Raw genomic sequence first — 19,123 nt, forward strand, 5'->3', positions numbered from 1 at the left:
AGTTACGATGAAGATCTACGAAACATTAGAGAATAAGGGCAAATTGGTAAATTCATAATTAATGAAAATATCTTGTTGCCACTTGCATTATTTTAATATTATTTTTTACCCCTAGGACCCACCACGTGACATTCCCCTCTTTCTCGTGCAACTCTCTTGGTATCTCTACCTTCTTTCCCGTCCAACTCTCATTTACATGTCATTGTCATTTCACTCTCTCTTTCCCTAACCTCTCCATTATCTCTCTAGGAGGCAGATTGTATGCCCTCCTATTTGGGTGCCTTTCTCATTTCCTCCTATTTGTACAGTCACGATTAAGCCACGTCAACATTTTTTATTCCTATTGCTTTGTTTTATTATCTTTATAAAAAAATCAATATAACTTAACTGTGATCGCACAAAATAGAAGATGATGGAAAAGGCACCTGGAGGGAGACAATCTGCCTCAATCTCTCTTTCTTTGTGCTCACTGCATATAGACACAATCGATGCCACACACAGAATAACCACTACCTTTACTCGCACACTCCAGCGAGCGTCAACACCCCCGCCAAAACAATTACCACGTCTCTTATACCCTTTTTTCCTTCTCGTCTCCTTTTCACTCTAAATTTATCTACTCTCTGTTTTTACAAATAAGCTGAGAGCTTCATCAAGTCTCATCCACCACAAACTTTGCCATCTCGATGAGTTCTAGTAGCCACTAAGGTCAGAAACGAGAGCAGAGCTCACTGGCGCGAACGTGGACCGAGGACGTCTTTGTTTTGAATTCGATTTTTTCCAGTGAAATTCTCCCATTCACGACTAAGGTAAACCTAGAAACTGACCCAAATTACCTTAGATTGTTGTTTTGTGTAAGATTCTGGTCTTGCATGTGAAAATGGGTATAATTTGGTGCAGTTTCAACTCAAGGAACTTTCCCTAGTCTTTTAGCAAGGGACACGTGATTTTCAGGCCGTTTTTAGGCCGCCTCCGACAATCTTTTGGTCGGACTTTATGTTTCTATTCCTTACTTCACGAACTTCGGTTTGATAGATTGCATGCTGATTTTGGTTCAGATTTAAGCTCAAATTGAGCTTTGGAAAGTTCTCTAGAAAACCGGCATTTTCGGCCTCGTTAGGGAAGGTCGGTACAAGCCGTACTCATTGCGCGTTGGCCTACGTGCGGAGATGCAGTGGCCAGTGCATGAGCACACGCACCTTCTACTAAAGGTACTCTGCTTTACCTCGGGCCACAGTAGCGACCACGCAGAATATGGCCAACTTTTCAACAACTTGACTAGACATGTGGCGGCGCGTGAGTGCCGTATGTGGCAGCGTATAGAGCAACCCGAGGTCCCTTTTTAGGTTTCTCGAATGTTGAATTCGAATCTGTCATCTATTTGTCAAATTCAATCGTTTTAATGTAGTTCTTTGAATAGTTGTATTTTGTACAAATATGTGAAGTACATTTATGCTTAGAATTTGCATTGGTATTTTCGTATTTAGGTGAAATTAAGGCTCTAAATGAATTTGAGTAAATTTATCATATATTATATAATTTATTTCAATTTACTATATAATACATGTAATAAATATTAAATAACATGTTATTTAAAAAATAAAAAAAATAAAAAAAAAGGAATATATGTATGAGGAGAGTTTTAAGTACATAAGGTGTGGTCTAAAAAAAAGATTCATAAGTATAACCTAGAAAAGAATAAAAAAAAAAGTAAAGAATACAAGAGGATTGGTTTTGGTGAAAAATGAGTCAGAAGAGAAGATGATGTGAGGCTTAAAAAATATATATAAAAGAAGGAAAACAAAAGATAGTGGTCCCACCATCTTAAAGACCGCGTCGTCTTCCTCGTGAACATCGAACGCAGAACGCAACCTCTACAACAATTTTTTTCCAAATTTCGGCACTCTGCATATACCTCGCCTAGTCCTCGCCCATCCCTACCTAGCTCCGCCTAGTACTGCCTAATCCCGTTCAGGCGTCTACCTAATATATTTCCAATTTTGTGATCGATTAGGAGCAAATCTGATCGGTATCCGACCATCCAGCGTCTAGGCCAATTTTTAGAACAGTGGGTGAAACGCGTCACAAAGACCTCCGAAACCTGCAATTAAGTTTTGACTCGATGACTTGATTACTCAATTGTGAATGGGTCTTTTTATTTTATGAATATTATGTAATAACATATATATATATATATATATATATATATATATATATATATATATATATATATATAGCTTCCTTAGCTTCCTTGCTAATTGTTTTATGCATAATTGATGTAACATGCGATGTTTAGCTTTGCAAGTAATCATAGTGTTCTTAAAATCGGTCTAGGTGGCCGCCTAAGCGCTCGACGGTGGCCCACCGCTGCTAGTAGGCTGCGCCTAGACGGCCGCCTGGGAGGGCTAGGTGGCTTCGGTGACCTCTGGGCGATTTTGTAACTTCAAAAACTATTGCTGCAAAGGTTGTGAATCTTTGGCATCTCGCTGCAATTTCATCGTGTTGCTGCGCCTTATCCCATTTCCGCGTGTGTAGAAAAAGAGTCGGCATCAAATATTTGACGAGAGATGAAGAAAGAGAGAGAGGGAGAGAGAGAAAGCTCTGTAAATTTGCAATTACATAGAAGAAGAAGTGCGACGACGCTATGTTGGCTAGGGTTAGAGTTAAGGGTTTTAAAGGTAGCTGATAGTTCTTTTAGAATTAGGGAATAAGTTATTTATTTATTTAATTTTATTTAATGTGAAATCAAAGGCCTAATCCTTTTTTTTAATGAAAACTGAAAAGTAAGGCCCAACAATGAGTAAAACAAATCAGGCTTAGAAAAAAACGTTACAAAACCAAGAGTATCCCTAAACTTTTGCGCACAAGTCATATTTTATATAAATATAAATAAATAAATATATAATAAATTTACTTAAATAATCTATGTGTCATTTTATTTTGTAATTTATATATCTCAGTACAATTATGTATTTTTTTAAAGTATAAATAGACACTTATTTATACGATTTTTACGTAAATCCCCCTAATCTGCCTAGGCCTTGCCTAGCTGCCTAGGCACTAGACCCCAGTCTGCCTAGGCACTAGACCCCAGTCTGCCGTCCGACTAGCGCCTAACATTTTTTACAACCTTGAGTAATCAATGTACACCTTATGCTTATTGTCTTATTTGTAAGCATAAACCTGTGGCATGACATCATTGCATCCTATCTGCTCATTATTACTTGATATGCACAGTGTTTATCAAATTACTGTACTAGTCTAAGCAAGGACCAACTTCACGTGTATGTTCACATTGCACCATTCACATTCACTTTGGAACCAGAGTTATGTGGCAAAGCTCTTGTGACTATAAGGATTTTTGAAAAAAGCTGACATAAATGAGGGTTCTTCTTATTGTGCCCTGACATCACTTGTATGATAAGGTTTTAACCCCGCTCACATATGCATTCTAGTATTAGTTACTATAAATTTTAAATTAGTAGCACTTTTGACATCACCATGACTTTATTACCTTCGACATAAATCATGAAGATTTGCTCAAAAACATGAAAATTTAAAATGAAGCTTTAGTGAATGCCATATCAAACCATAATACATGTATTAATCAAGAACTAATGATTAAATATTATACAACTTGTCCATCTTTTGTGCATATTAGAGACACGAGTCATTATCCAACTAATCATATTTCTTTTGTTGACTCTTATCTCACTAATCTACAATTCAAATAATCTTCACTGGTCCCAAAAGTATACTCACTTAACCTTAATGGACCATTTTTCTTCCTATTATTAGAAGCATTTTTGCCACTAGCTTTTTACAACCTAACAAGGTTTTAATGAGACACCTATCTTGGGCTGATCATACCCTTATGAGCATTCTACTTGTGTCCCGAAGACATTTAGTTTTGATTAAATGCAAACTTCTCACGTTTCTCCTTAGAACATGGGGTTTTCTCCCATAATGAGTTTTAAGATTTTGCCAGAGCGAGGTTTTGTGAGTTTTACCTTTTTATGCATTATTCCATTGATCTAAGACTTGCATTCGCTCATTGTGTCGATGACTTCATCAACTAAACTTACTTCATCACTAAATACCTGATGCACTATTTACTTGAGTATTTACACACTCAAGGGGGTGTTGCGGTCCTAATTAGGTTAGGAATGTAATTGTAAATTCTAGTAAATCCTTATTGGGTTCTACCATATCTTTTACACAGTATCCTACTTAAATTGTAATGCTTATTGGTAATGAATTTACCTTCTTACTATTATAAATAAAGGCACAACGGGGTAAGAAATCACACCTCACATCTCAGAAATCACAACCCATTCTCTCCATCTCTCTATAGTTCTGCAGTTAAGATAATAATTGTGTTAAATACATATAAATCTATTTCTTTTGTTGACTCTTATCTCACTAATCTACAATTCAAATAATCTTCACTGATCCCAGAAGTTAAAATTTAATATATAAAATATTTCATATGTGGATAACACCACACTAAAAAATGAGGAAAGGAAGAAATCATAGAATTTTGGGAAAAAATCGACTTTCATCCTTATACCTAAAAGCTAGTTAGGTTACATTTTCCTCTCCCTTGCCTTCATGAACGGAAGAGGTCAAAGATTTAGCCTTACATGATAGTCTCATAATTTAATAAGACCAACATCATGTGATAAAATGGATAGAAAATTAGGATCCGTCCCTACTCAATTATGTTCTTTGACTAAAACTTTATTGGTTTTTAATTTTTTATCAAAGTCCTTTGACTTTGCAGATTTCTTCTGCTTAGCATAATAATATTAACATATCAGCTATATAATTTTGGGTTTGACTACAATACTTACACGTATTTAATAGAATCACCATATCGACTGTCAGATGATGATATATTAATTACCTATATGTACATTAATTATTCCTGACCGTCATATAATGATTGTGTTAAATACATATCAATGTTATAGCCTAATTCTCACATACGTTAGGTTAATTTTTGTTTTTTATTTTTTTTAGTTTATTCGATCCGATAGTTAAAAATTGAGAAGATGTGTGAAAGATAAAAAGATGTTTATGAATAGTACCATCATTTTTTCAGTAAACATGAATTTGATTAAGAGAAGAGATATAGTGCGGGATGCCATATGCTAAGTCTGAAGCCAAGAGCGAATAAACCTTTGACATGTGGAAAAATGAATATTTTTGGCGTGGCGGAAATGAATGAAAAGACTACATTTGCTTGGTTGAAGTAGTTGATTTAGGGAGGTGTAGTTAAATGAGGATATGATAAGATTTTAATAGATTTTAAAATCAAAGTATAGTTAATTAGAATTGGGAAGAGGAACAACTTTCCAACCCAAAAATTTACCTTCATATAAACTCTCCGTGCCAACCGCACATCGACCTTGACGCTGAGACCTTTCTCCTATCTAATGTCATGTACAATCGAACTAGGTGACTTGTTCGGCATATCTTATTAAACTAGACATTAATACCCACGCGTTGCTGCAGAATGAAAATTATACGAAACTTTGTTTTAAAAATATAAAAGATTATGGCATAAAAGATTTAATATTATTTACATTGAGAACATTAAGAAAATTCTGACATACAATAAATTTAATCGATAGTAGTACTTGTATACCAAAAATAACGAAACATTAGGTTATTTACATGCAAAAAAATATTAGGGAATATTGTTTCATTTACATTGCTAATAGATGACAAAGATTGTTTACTGGAACACCAAAAGTCTCCTTGCAGTCCTCTTCATTGCCAAGAAAGCAGCCTATGCAAAGAAAACAAAATACATGCAATGAATTTGCACATCAACAAATTTATATTGTAAAGGATATAAAGGCAGATATGAAATAATAACCCTATCGGTAGAATGAAACTCAAATACATGTGGAACGGACAATTTCATTTTTCCCTAAAATCTCACACAAAGGCACATCAATGGCAAACACATGAATATATGATCAACGGCCAACAATTGAATATATATGATCAATGACAATATATATAAGAAAAGACCAATAAATGAAAAGGAAAAACAACTGAAGTCAAAATAGCTATCTAATAAATTATTTAGCACCATCACAGAAAACAAATTTTGCATAAAAATAGATTAACAGAATACTCATAACATAAAATCATAAAATTAGTATACATCTTTCAACATATATCACCGATTGGCTATAAATACAGATTTTTTCCAGCAAAATATGGAACAAAATAGAGCTAAACATTCAAAATTTTCTCCATTTTCTCATCAGCCAAACAAATATTAATACAACCCCCAAACTAATCACAATAGTATTGTATTTTGACCACAATAGTATCATAATCCATATGATAAGTTAAACCGATTATGATAAATTATTTTTATCTATTTCTAAAAGTTATCACAATAGTATTTTATTTCACACGTTTATATTTGATATCTTATATAACAATTAGATAAGTATTGGTTTTCTATGATGTCTTCAAATCAAATACAGACATAATTACTCAAAATCCTAAAACCAAATAGCTCTTGATATCATACTCGAGTAAATAATATAATTAATTGTTATTATGTCTTGAAATTATCAAGAATACCGGAGAACTCACCAGAAAACCAAATCCTTTCTAGGTATTCTCCCTTCCCCTTGGCACCATGTTTCTATTTCAACGGCATCATTCATGTACCACAAATCCACATTTAAGTTTCAATTTCCAGATTAGAAATCAAAACTCAAACTGTGATATGAGAGAACACCCACCAAGCTGGATATTTGAAGATTTTGATGTGCACGACAAACCCAAATTCATTCGAATCAACACAAATTGAGATAAAAAAAAAATCATGCAAAATCAAGATAAAACTCACATGAAATTGTTGTAGGATGCAGAGTGTGATTTGCAGTAGCGTTCGTCCCTCTGCACAATTTTGAGTTCGCTCTCATTAAATTTAGACAATCTTCTGATTAAGCTGCAAGTACTGCTATCACAATGAGAAGCACAATTCCAAATATTACCAAGAGCAAGCAACTCTGTGGTAAAATTGAGAAAGGAAAAAGTCCAAATGAATAAAAACTATCAATTTGAGAGAAACAAATGAAAAAAGTGCAAAAGAAATGTTAACTTGGCTTTGTTTTGTTAGTCAAACATCCGCAGACTATCCATATACATCCAAGCTCCCCAGATATATTATAAAAATTCAAAAATTTGATGGACTCAAATTTTCTTCAATCTCACTGAGCATAAAAAATCCAACAAATGAGAATATGCATGTTTGTTTATGGATGTATACATCTGTTTATACATGTACTGATACTATAGAGAGAGAGAGAAAAAGAGTAAGAAACTGGAGATTTTTGCAACCAGTAAGAGGTCTTAGGCATACCTATTAGCAGTTGATCAGAATCCAGTCGGCATCATCGGAAGGCTAAGGGCCTGTTTGGTACTCTACTTGAATTCAACTTTTTAAACTCAAAAACAATTTTCAAGTTTTAGGCCTTAAAAATTTGTTTGGTAGAACTATTTTCAAAAACTAAACTCATAGTCTATTCTCTAAAAACTTAAAAAGTGAGTTTTTAGAGTTTTTAAACTTAAACTCGCTCATTTCTTTTCACTCCTTCCTCCCTTCTCACTCCAAATCTATCTCTCTATCTTTTCTTTTCTCTCTCCCTTTTTTTTTTACATTTTTCGTCTCTCCTCCAATCCGCTCTCTTCATTCTCTTGGTTCTTTCTCTCACTCATCTTCCTCTCTATCTCATCCGATCCTCTCTTTTCTTTCTCTTTCCTTCAATCATCTCTTACTTTATTTCCTTCTCTCTCCTCTTTCTCTAGGGGTGGAAAAAATTCCCGAAAATCCCGAACCGAACCGAAAAAATCCCGATCCCAAACCAAAAATTTCCCAAATCGAAATTCCCGAAATTTTCGGGATGCTATCCCGAACCAATCCCAAAATTTCGGTATGGGATTCGGGATTGGCTTCTCGATATTTCGGGAATCCCATACCAAACCGAAAATATATAATATTAATTATTATATATATATTTATACATATATATATTATTCTTTTATAATTGATGCTAGTAGTTTCTAATTCATGCTCAGCAACCTAGAATGCCCTACACCTTGCATATTTTTCATGTTCTGTTTGATATTCATGTGGATTTTATTATTGTTGCTGTCATGGCTGATGATTTCAGAAGGCTTGATTCTTTTGTCTCTCAACAGATTGCAAAAAGAGTTTAATTAATTTGAATTTTGACTATGATAAAAGAGTTAAGCATGCCAGTGTTCAATTAAATGGTAGTGTGAATGAAATGAAATTCCTAGTTCATGAATGTGTTCTTGAATTATATATTTGAAGAACAATTCATAATTTCATATTTCAATTTGGGATTCCCGATTTGTCCCAAAATCCCGAAAATATTTCGGGATTCCCGAAATTTGGGATTCCCGAAAATTTGGTTTGGGATTAGTCTTCAAATTCCCGTCCCGAAAAATTTCGGTTTGGGATTCAGGATACTAGTTTCGGTATGGTATCCCATACCGAACCACCCCTATCTTTCTCCCTCTCTTGCAACCCCCTCTTTTTAGAACTCTTTGTCTAGTTTAAGTTGTAAGATTTAAAATTTTTAAATCGCCAACCAATCAAGTTTTTGAGTCTTAAAAAAAATTGTTTTCAAGAAATGTTTTGAGAAATAATAAAAATTTTCAAATAAGATACCAAACAAGCCCTAAGTTTTTCTAGGTTTCAGAGGAGGAGGACAACTTTGAGACCATTCATATGAGATTTAAGTGACGCTGCTGCGAAGGTGAGTTGAAGAGTCTATGAACAGATTGATTGAGCTAGGGTCTAGGTTTTGGGTTTGCCCTTGAATATCGGGACGATCTGGACAAATTTGGGTTTTAGGGTTCTAGGGATTTGAGTGAACTAAAATTGATGTGGATGAACAATTTTTGGTTTTGATTCGCAATAGAGCAAGAATGAAGCGGTGGAGGAGGAACGAATGAAGTTGTGAGAAAATTTAGATGAGCAGTTTTTGGTTTCGATTCGCAATGGAGGAAAAATGAAGCGGTCGAGGAGGCATGAATGAAACTAAGTAAATATGCTTATGGATGGAACTGTTTGGAAAACTGTAGACTGATCTGAAGAGGCAAGGCATTTTCACATGTGTAACACACTTCCACAATCAATAACACATAACATTTCTATGAACCAACGATGCACAACATTAATCAACCAATGCGATAGAAATAAAATCCATTCATAAACTATACTTTATAAAATTTATAAATAAACTAGTTGGAAATCCTAAAGTAATCACACCAACATCTACCGTCTTGTCTAAATTGGTTCTCAAAGATTCTCAAATATTTCGTTCACGAATATGCTGAAAACTAGTCCTAGAGCAACATAGTTCGGCCGTAGCCTACACTCTTAAGTTTCAGCATTCTAGATCGACCTAAAAGAACTGTTAAGATTTATAGGGATCTAGTTCCCGACCAACTCAATGGAATTGAATAGAAAGAGAGATTTTGGACTACTCAACGGAATCCAACTCTAGAATGCTTATGGTCCCCCAATGAGGATTAACCAAGCAGGATCACAGGCACGCATCCAATAGTGTGGTCCCCCATTGTGGATAAACCAAGCAGAGTCACGCCTACAATGCGTATGGTCCCTCAATGCGAATTGACCTAGCAAGACCATATGCATGCATCAAATGGTGGGGTCCCTCAATGTAGATTAATCAAGTAGGAACACCCATAAGCACCATGTAACCAAGTAAGCAGTGACCCTCCAATGCGGATTATCGAAGTAGAGTCACCCTTAGAATGCATATGGTCCCTAATGCGGACTAACCAAGTAGGACCATAGGTATGCATCCAATAGTGTGGTCCCACAATGTGGATTAACCAAGTAGGACCACCTATGGAAAACAACGTAACGAAATAGGCAGCGACCCTCCAATGTGGATTAACCAAGAAGAGTCACTCCTATAATGCGTATGGTCCTCCAATGTAGATTAACCAAGCAGAACCATAGACATGTGTCAAATGGTGTGGTCCCCAATACGGATTAACCAAGCAGGACCACCCATGTACCACATTGCTACATGATTTCGTTATAGTTAGAAAGATACCATGCTACATCTTATTTGTGTGCCACAGGTACTGTTCAAGCAGTTGGGATTTCTGCCATCTTCAATAAGGAAAATTGCAGCTTCTGGGACATGAGAAAGGAAGAAAAAATAAAATGTTGGACTCTATAATGTGTATTTGCTTAATGGTAATCTGTGGTGCAACTATAAATAATAGTGGTACCTTGTGGTGCAATTATAAAATTATAGCAGAAGTATAAACCTGCAATTCAAGTCTATGCACCTGGTAGAATTTAAAATGTTTACCTATTAATCGTCTACCATTAAGTTGTTAAACTCCAATTCCACCAAACCGAACTCTACTACTCCCTCTGGCATCAAATGAAAGCTGCATATGAAATCAACGTCGTATAGCATTATAACGTTTAACCATATTGATGATGTTGAAGTGAATAACTAAAATGAAGAGTAAACATAGGCATACAATAGATTTAGAAGTATCAATATTAAAGAACAGTGCTTTTCTGTTGGCTTTTAGTATATAATAATATGCTAAGTTGTCCGACCAACTCATAGTAAAGTGAGATTCTAGTATTGGAGTTTATGAGTGGTCGTACACATCTACTTGATTCAACTGGTGGACACAAAAATTTCTTAAATGACAGGGTTGTGTTTCTCAATTTTACGTTATAGTATCAATAAGAATTCACTAATTTTTTAACATGCGGACAGATTGTACCACATGATTGTTTAGAGTTTAACCTTCATCTTACTCTCTAAACTGGTCAAATTTAACAAAAAATAAAATGAAGAAAATTGAATTGAAAAATTGCAACTACAACTATTAGAGGATCTTTGATTGCAAAAAACACATAGAAAAAAACATGTCAAGGTGTTCCCATCTGATCATCGCTATTCTAGCCGGCCATTAGTGGCATTTTCTGGATATTTTTTTCCTTAATTATGCTTTTCACCTTGCATATTGGCCGGACATGCAAATATTAAAACACAAATAGCCATCATTCATTGCTAGCTCTCTCATCAGCAATCAACTAATTAATTAACTAATCCCATCTCAACCAAATCATTTCTTCCTCTCCTTTTCTTAAACCACCTAACAGAATTAAATTTACAATTTCTGATATCAGAAAACCATGGTTTACCTCTGCCTTCTAATCTTGGTTTCCCTAAGTTCAAGCTATGCTCAGCAGTTCTATGACCAATCATATTGCGGTGTTGAGGCTAGCAATTCAGGCTCAAGATACATTTGCAATATGTTCCAAAATTCTTGCCAAACATTCTTGGTCTACAGAGCCAACCCGAATTTTCAAACTGTTTCGAATGTCTCAGACTTGTTTCGAATGGATTCTGATCAACTGCTTGGACTCAACAATCTCACATCTCCTTCTGAGGAACTGAAATCAGGTAGGGAAGTTATTATTCCCATTAAATGTTCTTGCTCAGGTCAATATTTTCAGGCAAGTTTCAGCTACACGGTTTTGCAAAACACGTCATACTCCGAGGTTGCTTGTGGGGTTTTCGAAGGCTTGCTCAAGTCATTTACACTCAGGGAGGAAAATATGTCCCAAGAAAACAAGCTTATGGTTGGCACTGAGCTTCATGTGCCTCTAAGATGTGCTTGTCCTGATAAGTTAGCTAGCAGTAGTGGAGTGAAGTACCTTGTGACCTACCCTCTCATAGAAGGTGACGGGCCAATCATCTTGAGCCAGAAGTTTGGCATCTCTCCTGAAGATTTTTTATCAGTGAATCATTTAGCAACTGATGAAACTGTGTTTCCGAATACAACTGTTTTAGTTCCCTTGAGAGCAGCTCCAGTGTTAAACTTCAACATCCAATATTCACCCCCTCCAGCTCCTGCTTTTCTTCCCACAATTTCTGTGGAAAAATCTAATAGAAATGCAAAACTGATCAAGAAATTGTATGTAGCCGGGGCTGTTATTGGGTTTTCTCTGCTACTGGCAGCTTTAATTGCATTTGTAATTTTGTATAGAAGGGCCTTAAGGAAATGGAAGAGAGAGAAGATCATGTCCTTTACTGCTTTAAGCTCTCCAATTTCATGTTCAACTGTCAGAAGCCCGTTTAAATCCGGTCAGACAGGCAGAAGCTCTCCGATTTCATCATGTTTATCGCCTGATATTCTTGCTGGATTGAAGTACTCATTGTTCAATTATAGCATAGAAGAACTGAGAAGAGCAACAAGGGATTTCAATGAAGAAAACAAGATTGGTTCTCAAGCGTACAGGGGAATAATAAATAATGTTGAAGTGATGATCAAGCAGATGAGATTTGAGGACACGAGTCATGTTATTGACGTGCATTCGAAGGTCAACCACATCAATATCTTGAACTTAGAGGCGGTTTCTTACGGCGAAAATCACATGTCATGGTCTTATCTAGTTTTTGAGTTTCCGAGCAATGGCTGCTTGAGGGGCTGCTTGTCTAGTCCATCTAGTCCTCTCAAGTGGCATTGGCGAACACAAATAGCTTTCGATATTGCAACTGGACTGCACTACTTACACTGTTGTACTTTCCCTTCTTGTGCTCACCTAGACATAAACACTAGAAACATTTTTGTGACAGCAAATTGGAGGGCAAAGCTTTCGAACATTGGAACCATATCGGCTGAGGGATTTTCGGAAGGAAATGACAAGGGATGGGTTGCACCAGAGTACCTTCTACACGGATCAGCTTCTGAGAAGGTGGATATTTTTGCATTTGGAGTTGTTTTGCTTGAGCTCATCTCAGCAAGAGAGGACATTGATGGGAAGTCGTTTAAAGAGTCCATCAAATTTTTGGGAGAAGGTGCTAGCGAAGGCGGTTTCCTCGAACAACTTCGGAGCTTCATGGATCCACAGTTGGAGGATTATCCTCTTGCAGAGGCCTTATGCTTAGCTGTTTTAGCGAAGGCCTGTGTGGGGGACGATCCTCTCCATCGGCCATCCATCGATGACATCATGAAAGTCCTCGCGAGAATGGTATGATCGAGAACTTGATCGATAATGAAGAACCACGTACGTTACCGATCAGGGTATAAAAATTGTCCATCAAGTAATGTAATGGTCTAAAATATGTAATTAACTAGCTTGATATATGCTTTCTCGTGCTTCTGATTAAACTCACCTCTACATAATTATACATACATACATACATACATATATGTATACACACACACACACATACACTCGTTGAATAGGTTTTCTACATTGATCATATGTTTTAGTTTATGGAAGTTACTTTTCTGCGTCATTAATTTTTTGTTCATGTTTTAGTTTTGTGATATTCCGTCCCTAAAATTATTATTTTATTTTATTCTTGACGTATTTTAAAGATTTGATTGAAACTAGTTCGTTAATTCTTCAAATTTGAGAAAAACAAAGTGAGGGGTACTTTAGTCATTTTCAATTTTCTTGACCTTTATGGTCAACTCTTGAATTGGTTAGGTAGAGTTTGATTCCATGAGCACGTAGGCGTAAACGGATCTTATTTCTGAGTCAGAACAGAGAAGTTTGAGTTGTTTGAAGTTGGTGGCATTTTGGTACCAAAATGCTATAAATGGAAGTGAAACCTCCAGAAAAGGGGAAGGTTTTCTGAAAAATGGGAAAGGGCTGCTGCTCACCCGTTTTAGGGGCTAATTTGACCCGTTAACCCACAAAATTGATCCGCTTGTATCTCCTTCATCCGAGCTCCATTTTGGATGATCTTAGTGTCCATGGAAAGCTCTTGACGAACCCTACATCTCTGTAGTGTTAGATTTCCCATTTTCTTTTCCATCTTTGTAGTTCGAAGCCACAAAGCCCATGACTTTTTCGGCGGTTTTATCATTTTTTCAGTGATTCCGGCAACCATTTCCTTCGAGTGAGGTATGAAACTTCATCTACTCTTCATAATCTTTGAGTTGGTATGCTTAGTTCATGCTTTCGTATTATAGAGTTGGGTGTTTAGAACCCTAGAAATCCGGTTTTCTCCGGTGAATTTGGACGGTTTCCGGTTAGAAATTATCATCGGCCTAGTTGTGAAAAGTATTTCTCTTGTTGAGCTCTAGCTACCACGTAAATTTGAGCTCATCTAGTTAATGTTGAAAATTTGGGATTTCTAAACCATCCATCTTAACTACCACCACGTGTGGTAGTGCGTGGGATCGTTCACGAGTGTTGTCTAGATTTCAAATACCTTCTAGTGACCCTGTGAACCTACGTCTAGCTCGGTTTCCAAAAATTCAATTGTTTGGTGTGGTGATCAAATTGGACCACCACTTGTTTGTGTGATTGACGACAATCCGACCGTTGGATCATAATGAAATTTTAGTATGTTATTCTAGAAGCATAATGTGGACTTTGACAAGTTATGGATTATAAATCCGATGTGCGGATCTTCAAGATCAAATTACGTAGAGTGGTGGACCTTATCGTTGACCGAGAGTTGAATTGTGGTAAACATGTCTCGATACGTTCTAAATAATAAAATAAGTACTATGGGAGACTTAAGTGAAGTCTAGTGGGCCTACATTGGTTAGAGAATGACTTGAACATATGTGATATGGTTATTACCTTGATTTCTTATATTGGTACCATCTGTGAATATGACTTGGTTTTATAATGTGATTTTTATTGAAATGTGATTATATATATATATATATATATATATATATATATATTTAGCCATAGACCTATTTTCATTAAACATGATTTGGCTTGTGTATTGATGATGATCTTGATATGTGATTTGACGTGCATATTTGAAAGGTGGTTGATTTGCATAGATGGTATGATATGATGAAATGTGAGTGACTTTAATATATGTGAATATAACATGGTTTTATAATTATGTTTCTTATAAATTGTTAATTTTTATATTTAGCCATCGAGGTAGTTTTATGAAGTGGGATTTGACGTACATATTGGAAATATGGTTTGTTTTGCATGATTGGCTTGATTTGATGAAAGGTGAGGGTTGGTGGTGGACCGTTACCCCATTGTCATGGGATTTGTTGCTTCGAAACGTGTTTCATCCCTCGTTTCATTATTTCATTTCTTGTTTCGTTGAGCCTTTATAACTTGAGTAACTTGATTTATGTGTTATTTCATTGATTGGTGGTTATGCATTGTACTCTGCGATTCCGTTGAGTGATGGTCCGGAATCGTATCCTGGTTTGGATTCATTGAGTGATGGTCCGGAATCGTATCCTGGTTTGGATTCATTGAGTGATGGTCCGGAATCGTATCTTGGTTTGGGTTCCGTTGAGTGATGGTCTGGAATCCCTCTTACTCCGCAATTCCGTTGAGTGATGGTCCGGAATCGTATCTTGGTTTGGGTTTCATTAAGTGATGGTCCGGAATCCCTCTTACTCCGTGATTCCGTTGAGTGATGGTCCTGGATCGTATCCACCTTGGGTTTCATTGAGTTTGGATTGAGATAGCTTTAAAGATGTAGGCTTCAGCCGAACTGTATCGCTCTAACCCTACTTTTCATTGTGTGTATGAGAATATGGTTGTGAGATGTTGTGATTGTTTCAGGTAAACCGTTGGATGTCTTGGTGACTCCCTCGGAGTTTTCAAAAGTTTGGTATTGATTTCTTATGAATGATTTATATTCAAGGTTTATAAATTGTGGATGGCTGGTTTTATTATTGTCACTCACCCAAGCCGCGCAACTTATCTGAGTGCACCAATCCCATAATGTAGGCATTGACTTTACATATGACAGGTCAGGGTAGATTAAGAGAAACCGCTTGATATTTTGGTTCCATTGAGTGGTCTGGAACCCGATGTTGTTGGATTCCGTTGAGTGGTCCGGAATCCGTGCTCTTGTTCATTCCGTAAGGTGATCTTAGAATCCTAAATTCTAGTAGATGGGAATTACCCACAATAGATATTGTGAAAATAAATTAGAATTACCATGTTTATTACTCATAATCTAAGTGGGGAATTATATAGAGTTTCTTGGTTAATTCGTGAAATGTTTTGTTATCGCATTGCTTGATGAACGTAATTAAATGCTAAGATTGTACATCTTGATTCACGAATTGATTAATTGATGAGATTGTGGAGTGACGTTGGATATGAGTGTTGTTATTATGATTATTTTAGTTGATTAATATTTCTGGAGAATAATGTTGTGCTTTGTTAATTCTTTAACATGTTACACGCTATGAAATGTGATTTTATGTGGGAACGTGATGATTTATGTGATGGATGAAGTGGAAATGTTATTCGTCTCGTGGGATTATTATGTTGGATATCATTGTTATTGTTATGACTGACTTGTTGACAAATATGGCGAGAGAATATGATTGTGCTTCATCGTTTGTTCTTTGAAAGATTGCATGATATTCATTGTGATATTTTGTTAGGACATAACGACTTATGTGATGAATGTTTGAGTGTACTGAAGCAATGAACTACAAATGGCTTGATCCCTATTTAGGGTACGTAGGCAGTCTAACGAGGATGTTAGATGCAACCATAAAGTCTACGAAGAATAATTATGCAGTCGGATCTTAAGTTATGTTTTACCTTTTTCCAGAGGCGGGGTATGTTAGAGACGAGTATTTGGTGACGTCACGTGTCAATCATGAACGTATGTTGGGATCGGTGACAACTTTATAATTCGTAAAAGTGTCTACAAGATGTTGCAGGTATTTAAAATATTTTGAAAATATATACTATTAAAAAACAGAGGTTATAGAAGTTAGATTTATAAAATTCAAAGGGTTACATTCATTTGCATATTGAACAAATTAATTACAATATATTAAACTATTTTTATTTTTTTTACAAAACATGAGAAATAAAGAATTTGTAGAAAGTTCTGTTTTCAAATTATTTGGAACTTTAACACCGTTCAGAAGTTCCAACCGATCATCAGTTATACCTTGAGATTTCATTTCTTGTACGCACTAAACTCATTCACCACAAATGTTTAGTGCAAGGTTACAATAGTAAATTTAATATTGTACAACAGATTACAATAGTAAATTTAATATTGTACAACAGATTCAAAGTATAATAGGATAACAATCTTCCATTTAAGGTTTCTTTTTTCGAAAACAATGTCCGAAATTCTTTAATGCAAATGGTCTCAGCGTTTGTTCCTTACAAAAAGCTGATAATATACCTTGCTATAATCACACCTTGGGAGAAGGTTTGGTTAGAAAAACCCAGAAAAAAATTCTTGGTTACGTTACGTTACGTTATAAACTTACATCCTTCAGATTGGATTTGGTTTTGCACATAAGAGTAATTTTGTAAACATTTCCAAGGACAAATCTCCATTTAATTTCGGGGAAAGTATACCCAATTGTGCAAAACATTAACCCTAAATCTCATAATGTTTAGCTTAAACGAAGTATTCACATCCTATAAATACATGGAACTCAGTAGTACAACCCAAAACAGCAAAAAAAGAAAACATAGAAAACCAAAATTACAGAAAATGATTCAAAACTTTCCTTCGCTTCACATTTTTTCAGCAACCAAACAAAACACAGACAACAAAAATTAAGAAAATGATCAATTGGGAGCTAAATTAACAGAAATTGAAAAGAGGAAGAGGCTTAGAGATCACGGTTATTACCCAAATTTGGCTAAATTCGACCTACCAATTCCAATTTGTACAACCTCAAATAACTATTCCCAAGACGAATCTTAAACATGCAACACAAACATAAATTAAGTATCTAAAATTTCAAAATTGGGGATAATTCGAATATGGACCAAACCTAAAATAGTTTACCTTAGTGTTAGCAATTGATTACACGTTTTGCAGAGCAAATTATGCAAAATTCAATTTCCCTTAAGGGTAAAGAAATTCAATGACCTCCCTCTAGTGGTAGGGTTAAACCATTAGGGTGTGTTGCATCAGACTAATTTTAATTGGACTGACTTAGGCCATCTGCAATCGAAAGGTCCAGAGGGCCAAAAATAGCCCAAAAACCGTCTCCAACCGAGGGCCAGGCCAAAGAGCTCATGGCCCCCACTTGACAAAAAAGGGCCAAAAGGCCAACCGGCCGGCCCAAAGCAGCCAACCAGTCGGGCTCCCATTCAAACCCCAACGGCTAGCTAACGTTAGCGTGACGCTAGCTAGCAACGGCTAGCTGATGTCATGCTGACTTGAGTTACCGTTGGTTTTTTTTTTCTTTTTTTTTGGGCCAAAATATTTTTAAAAAATTCTAAAAAAATCTCATTTTTCCTATAAATACCTAAGCCATTACTACACCATTCCTCACAAATTTTTCACCATTTCAATTCTCACATTTCTTACCTCTTCCAATAATATTTCCTTCAATTTTTTCAATAATTTTCAAATGGCCTCATCTGCAATAAAAGGTAGGGCTTGGACCTGAAAAAAAGATGAAGCTCTTTGCAGGGCTTATAGATGGGTGTCGGAAGATAGTGTGAGGGGGAGTTCTCAAACAAGTGAAGGTGTTTGGACTTGTATGTCCAAAAAATACTTGGAGTTCTACGAAGACACCAATCCACCGAATACTCAAAACCACGAGAGTTGTTCTTCAAGATGGAAGAAACATCTTTAGCCAAGTTTGAACAAATGGCATCAAGCACTGTTAGCAACCGCAAGTAGACATGAAAACAGCGCTAATTACTACGACGAAGTAAGTGTTTTCATAATTTATTTTAAATATTTAATTATATTACATTTAATTTCATAAATTAATTTCCTTTAATTTTTGTAATTATATTTAATTATATTACATTTAATTTCATCAGTTAATCTCCTTTAATTTTTATAATTATATTTTCTAGGTACGCCAAGCGGAGGAATTGTATATGGAGGGCAGCTCAAAACCCTTTCAGTTTCACGATTGTTGGAAAATTTGTAAAGGATGAGTGTTATTTGAAGATCCACCTCAACATAGATTAGGTCCTACACCGATGTTCGGAACTACATCCTCAGCTATAGATATGGATGAAGATGGATCTCCTACCATTCAACAAACAAGGGTAGAAAATCCGTCTTCGGGTGAAGGTTTCATACCT

General features: G+C 35.8%; 1 protein-coding gene across 1 annotated transcript; it reads left to right on the top strand.

The window, feature by feature from the left end:
• Positions 1-11,188: 11,188 nt before the first annotated feature.
• On the top strand, positions 11,189-13,267 carry LOC137741613 (lysM domain receptor-like kinase 4). The gene has a single exon (XM_068481310.2). It carries the CDS (start codon positions 11,264-11,266, stop codon positions 13,109-13,111), a length of 1,848 nt encoding a protein of 615 aa, XP_068337411.2. The 5' UTR covers positions 11,189-11,263; the 3' UTR covers positions 13,112-13,267.
• The last annotated feature ends 5,856 nt before the right edge of the window (positions 13,268-19,123 follow it).

Source organism: Pyrus communis, chromosome 11, assembly GCF_041283825.1.
Source record: "Pyrus communis isolate YQ-2024b chromosome 11, ASM4128382v1, whole genome shotgun sequence".
In the NCBI taxonomy this organism is placed as follows: domain Eukaryota; kingdom Viridiplantae; phylum Streptophyta; class Magnoliopsida; order Rosales; family Rosaceae; genus Pyrus; species Pyrus communis.

Coding starts and splice junctions, on each gene's coding strand:
- LOC137741613 (XM_068481310.2), top strand. CDS start 11,264: ATGGTTTACCTCTGCCTTCTAATCTTGGTTTCCCTAAGTTCAAGCTAT.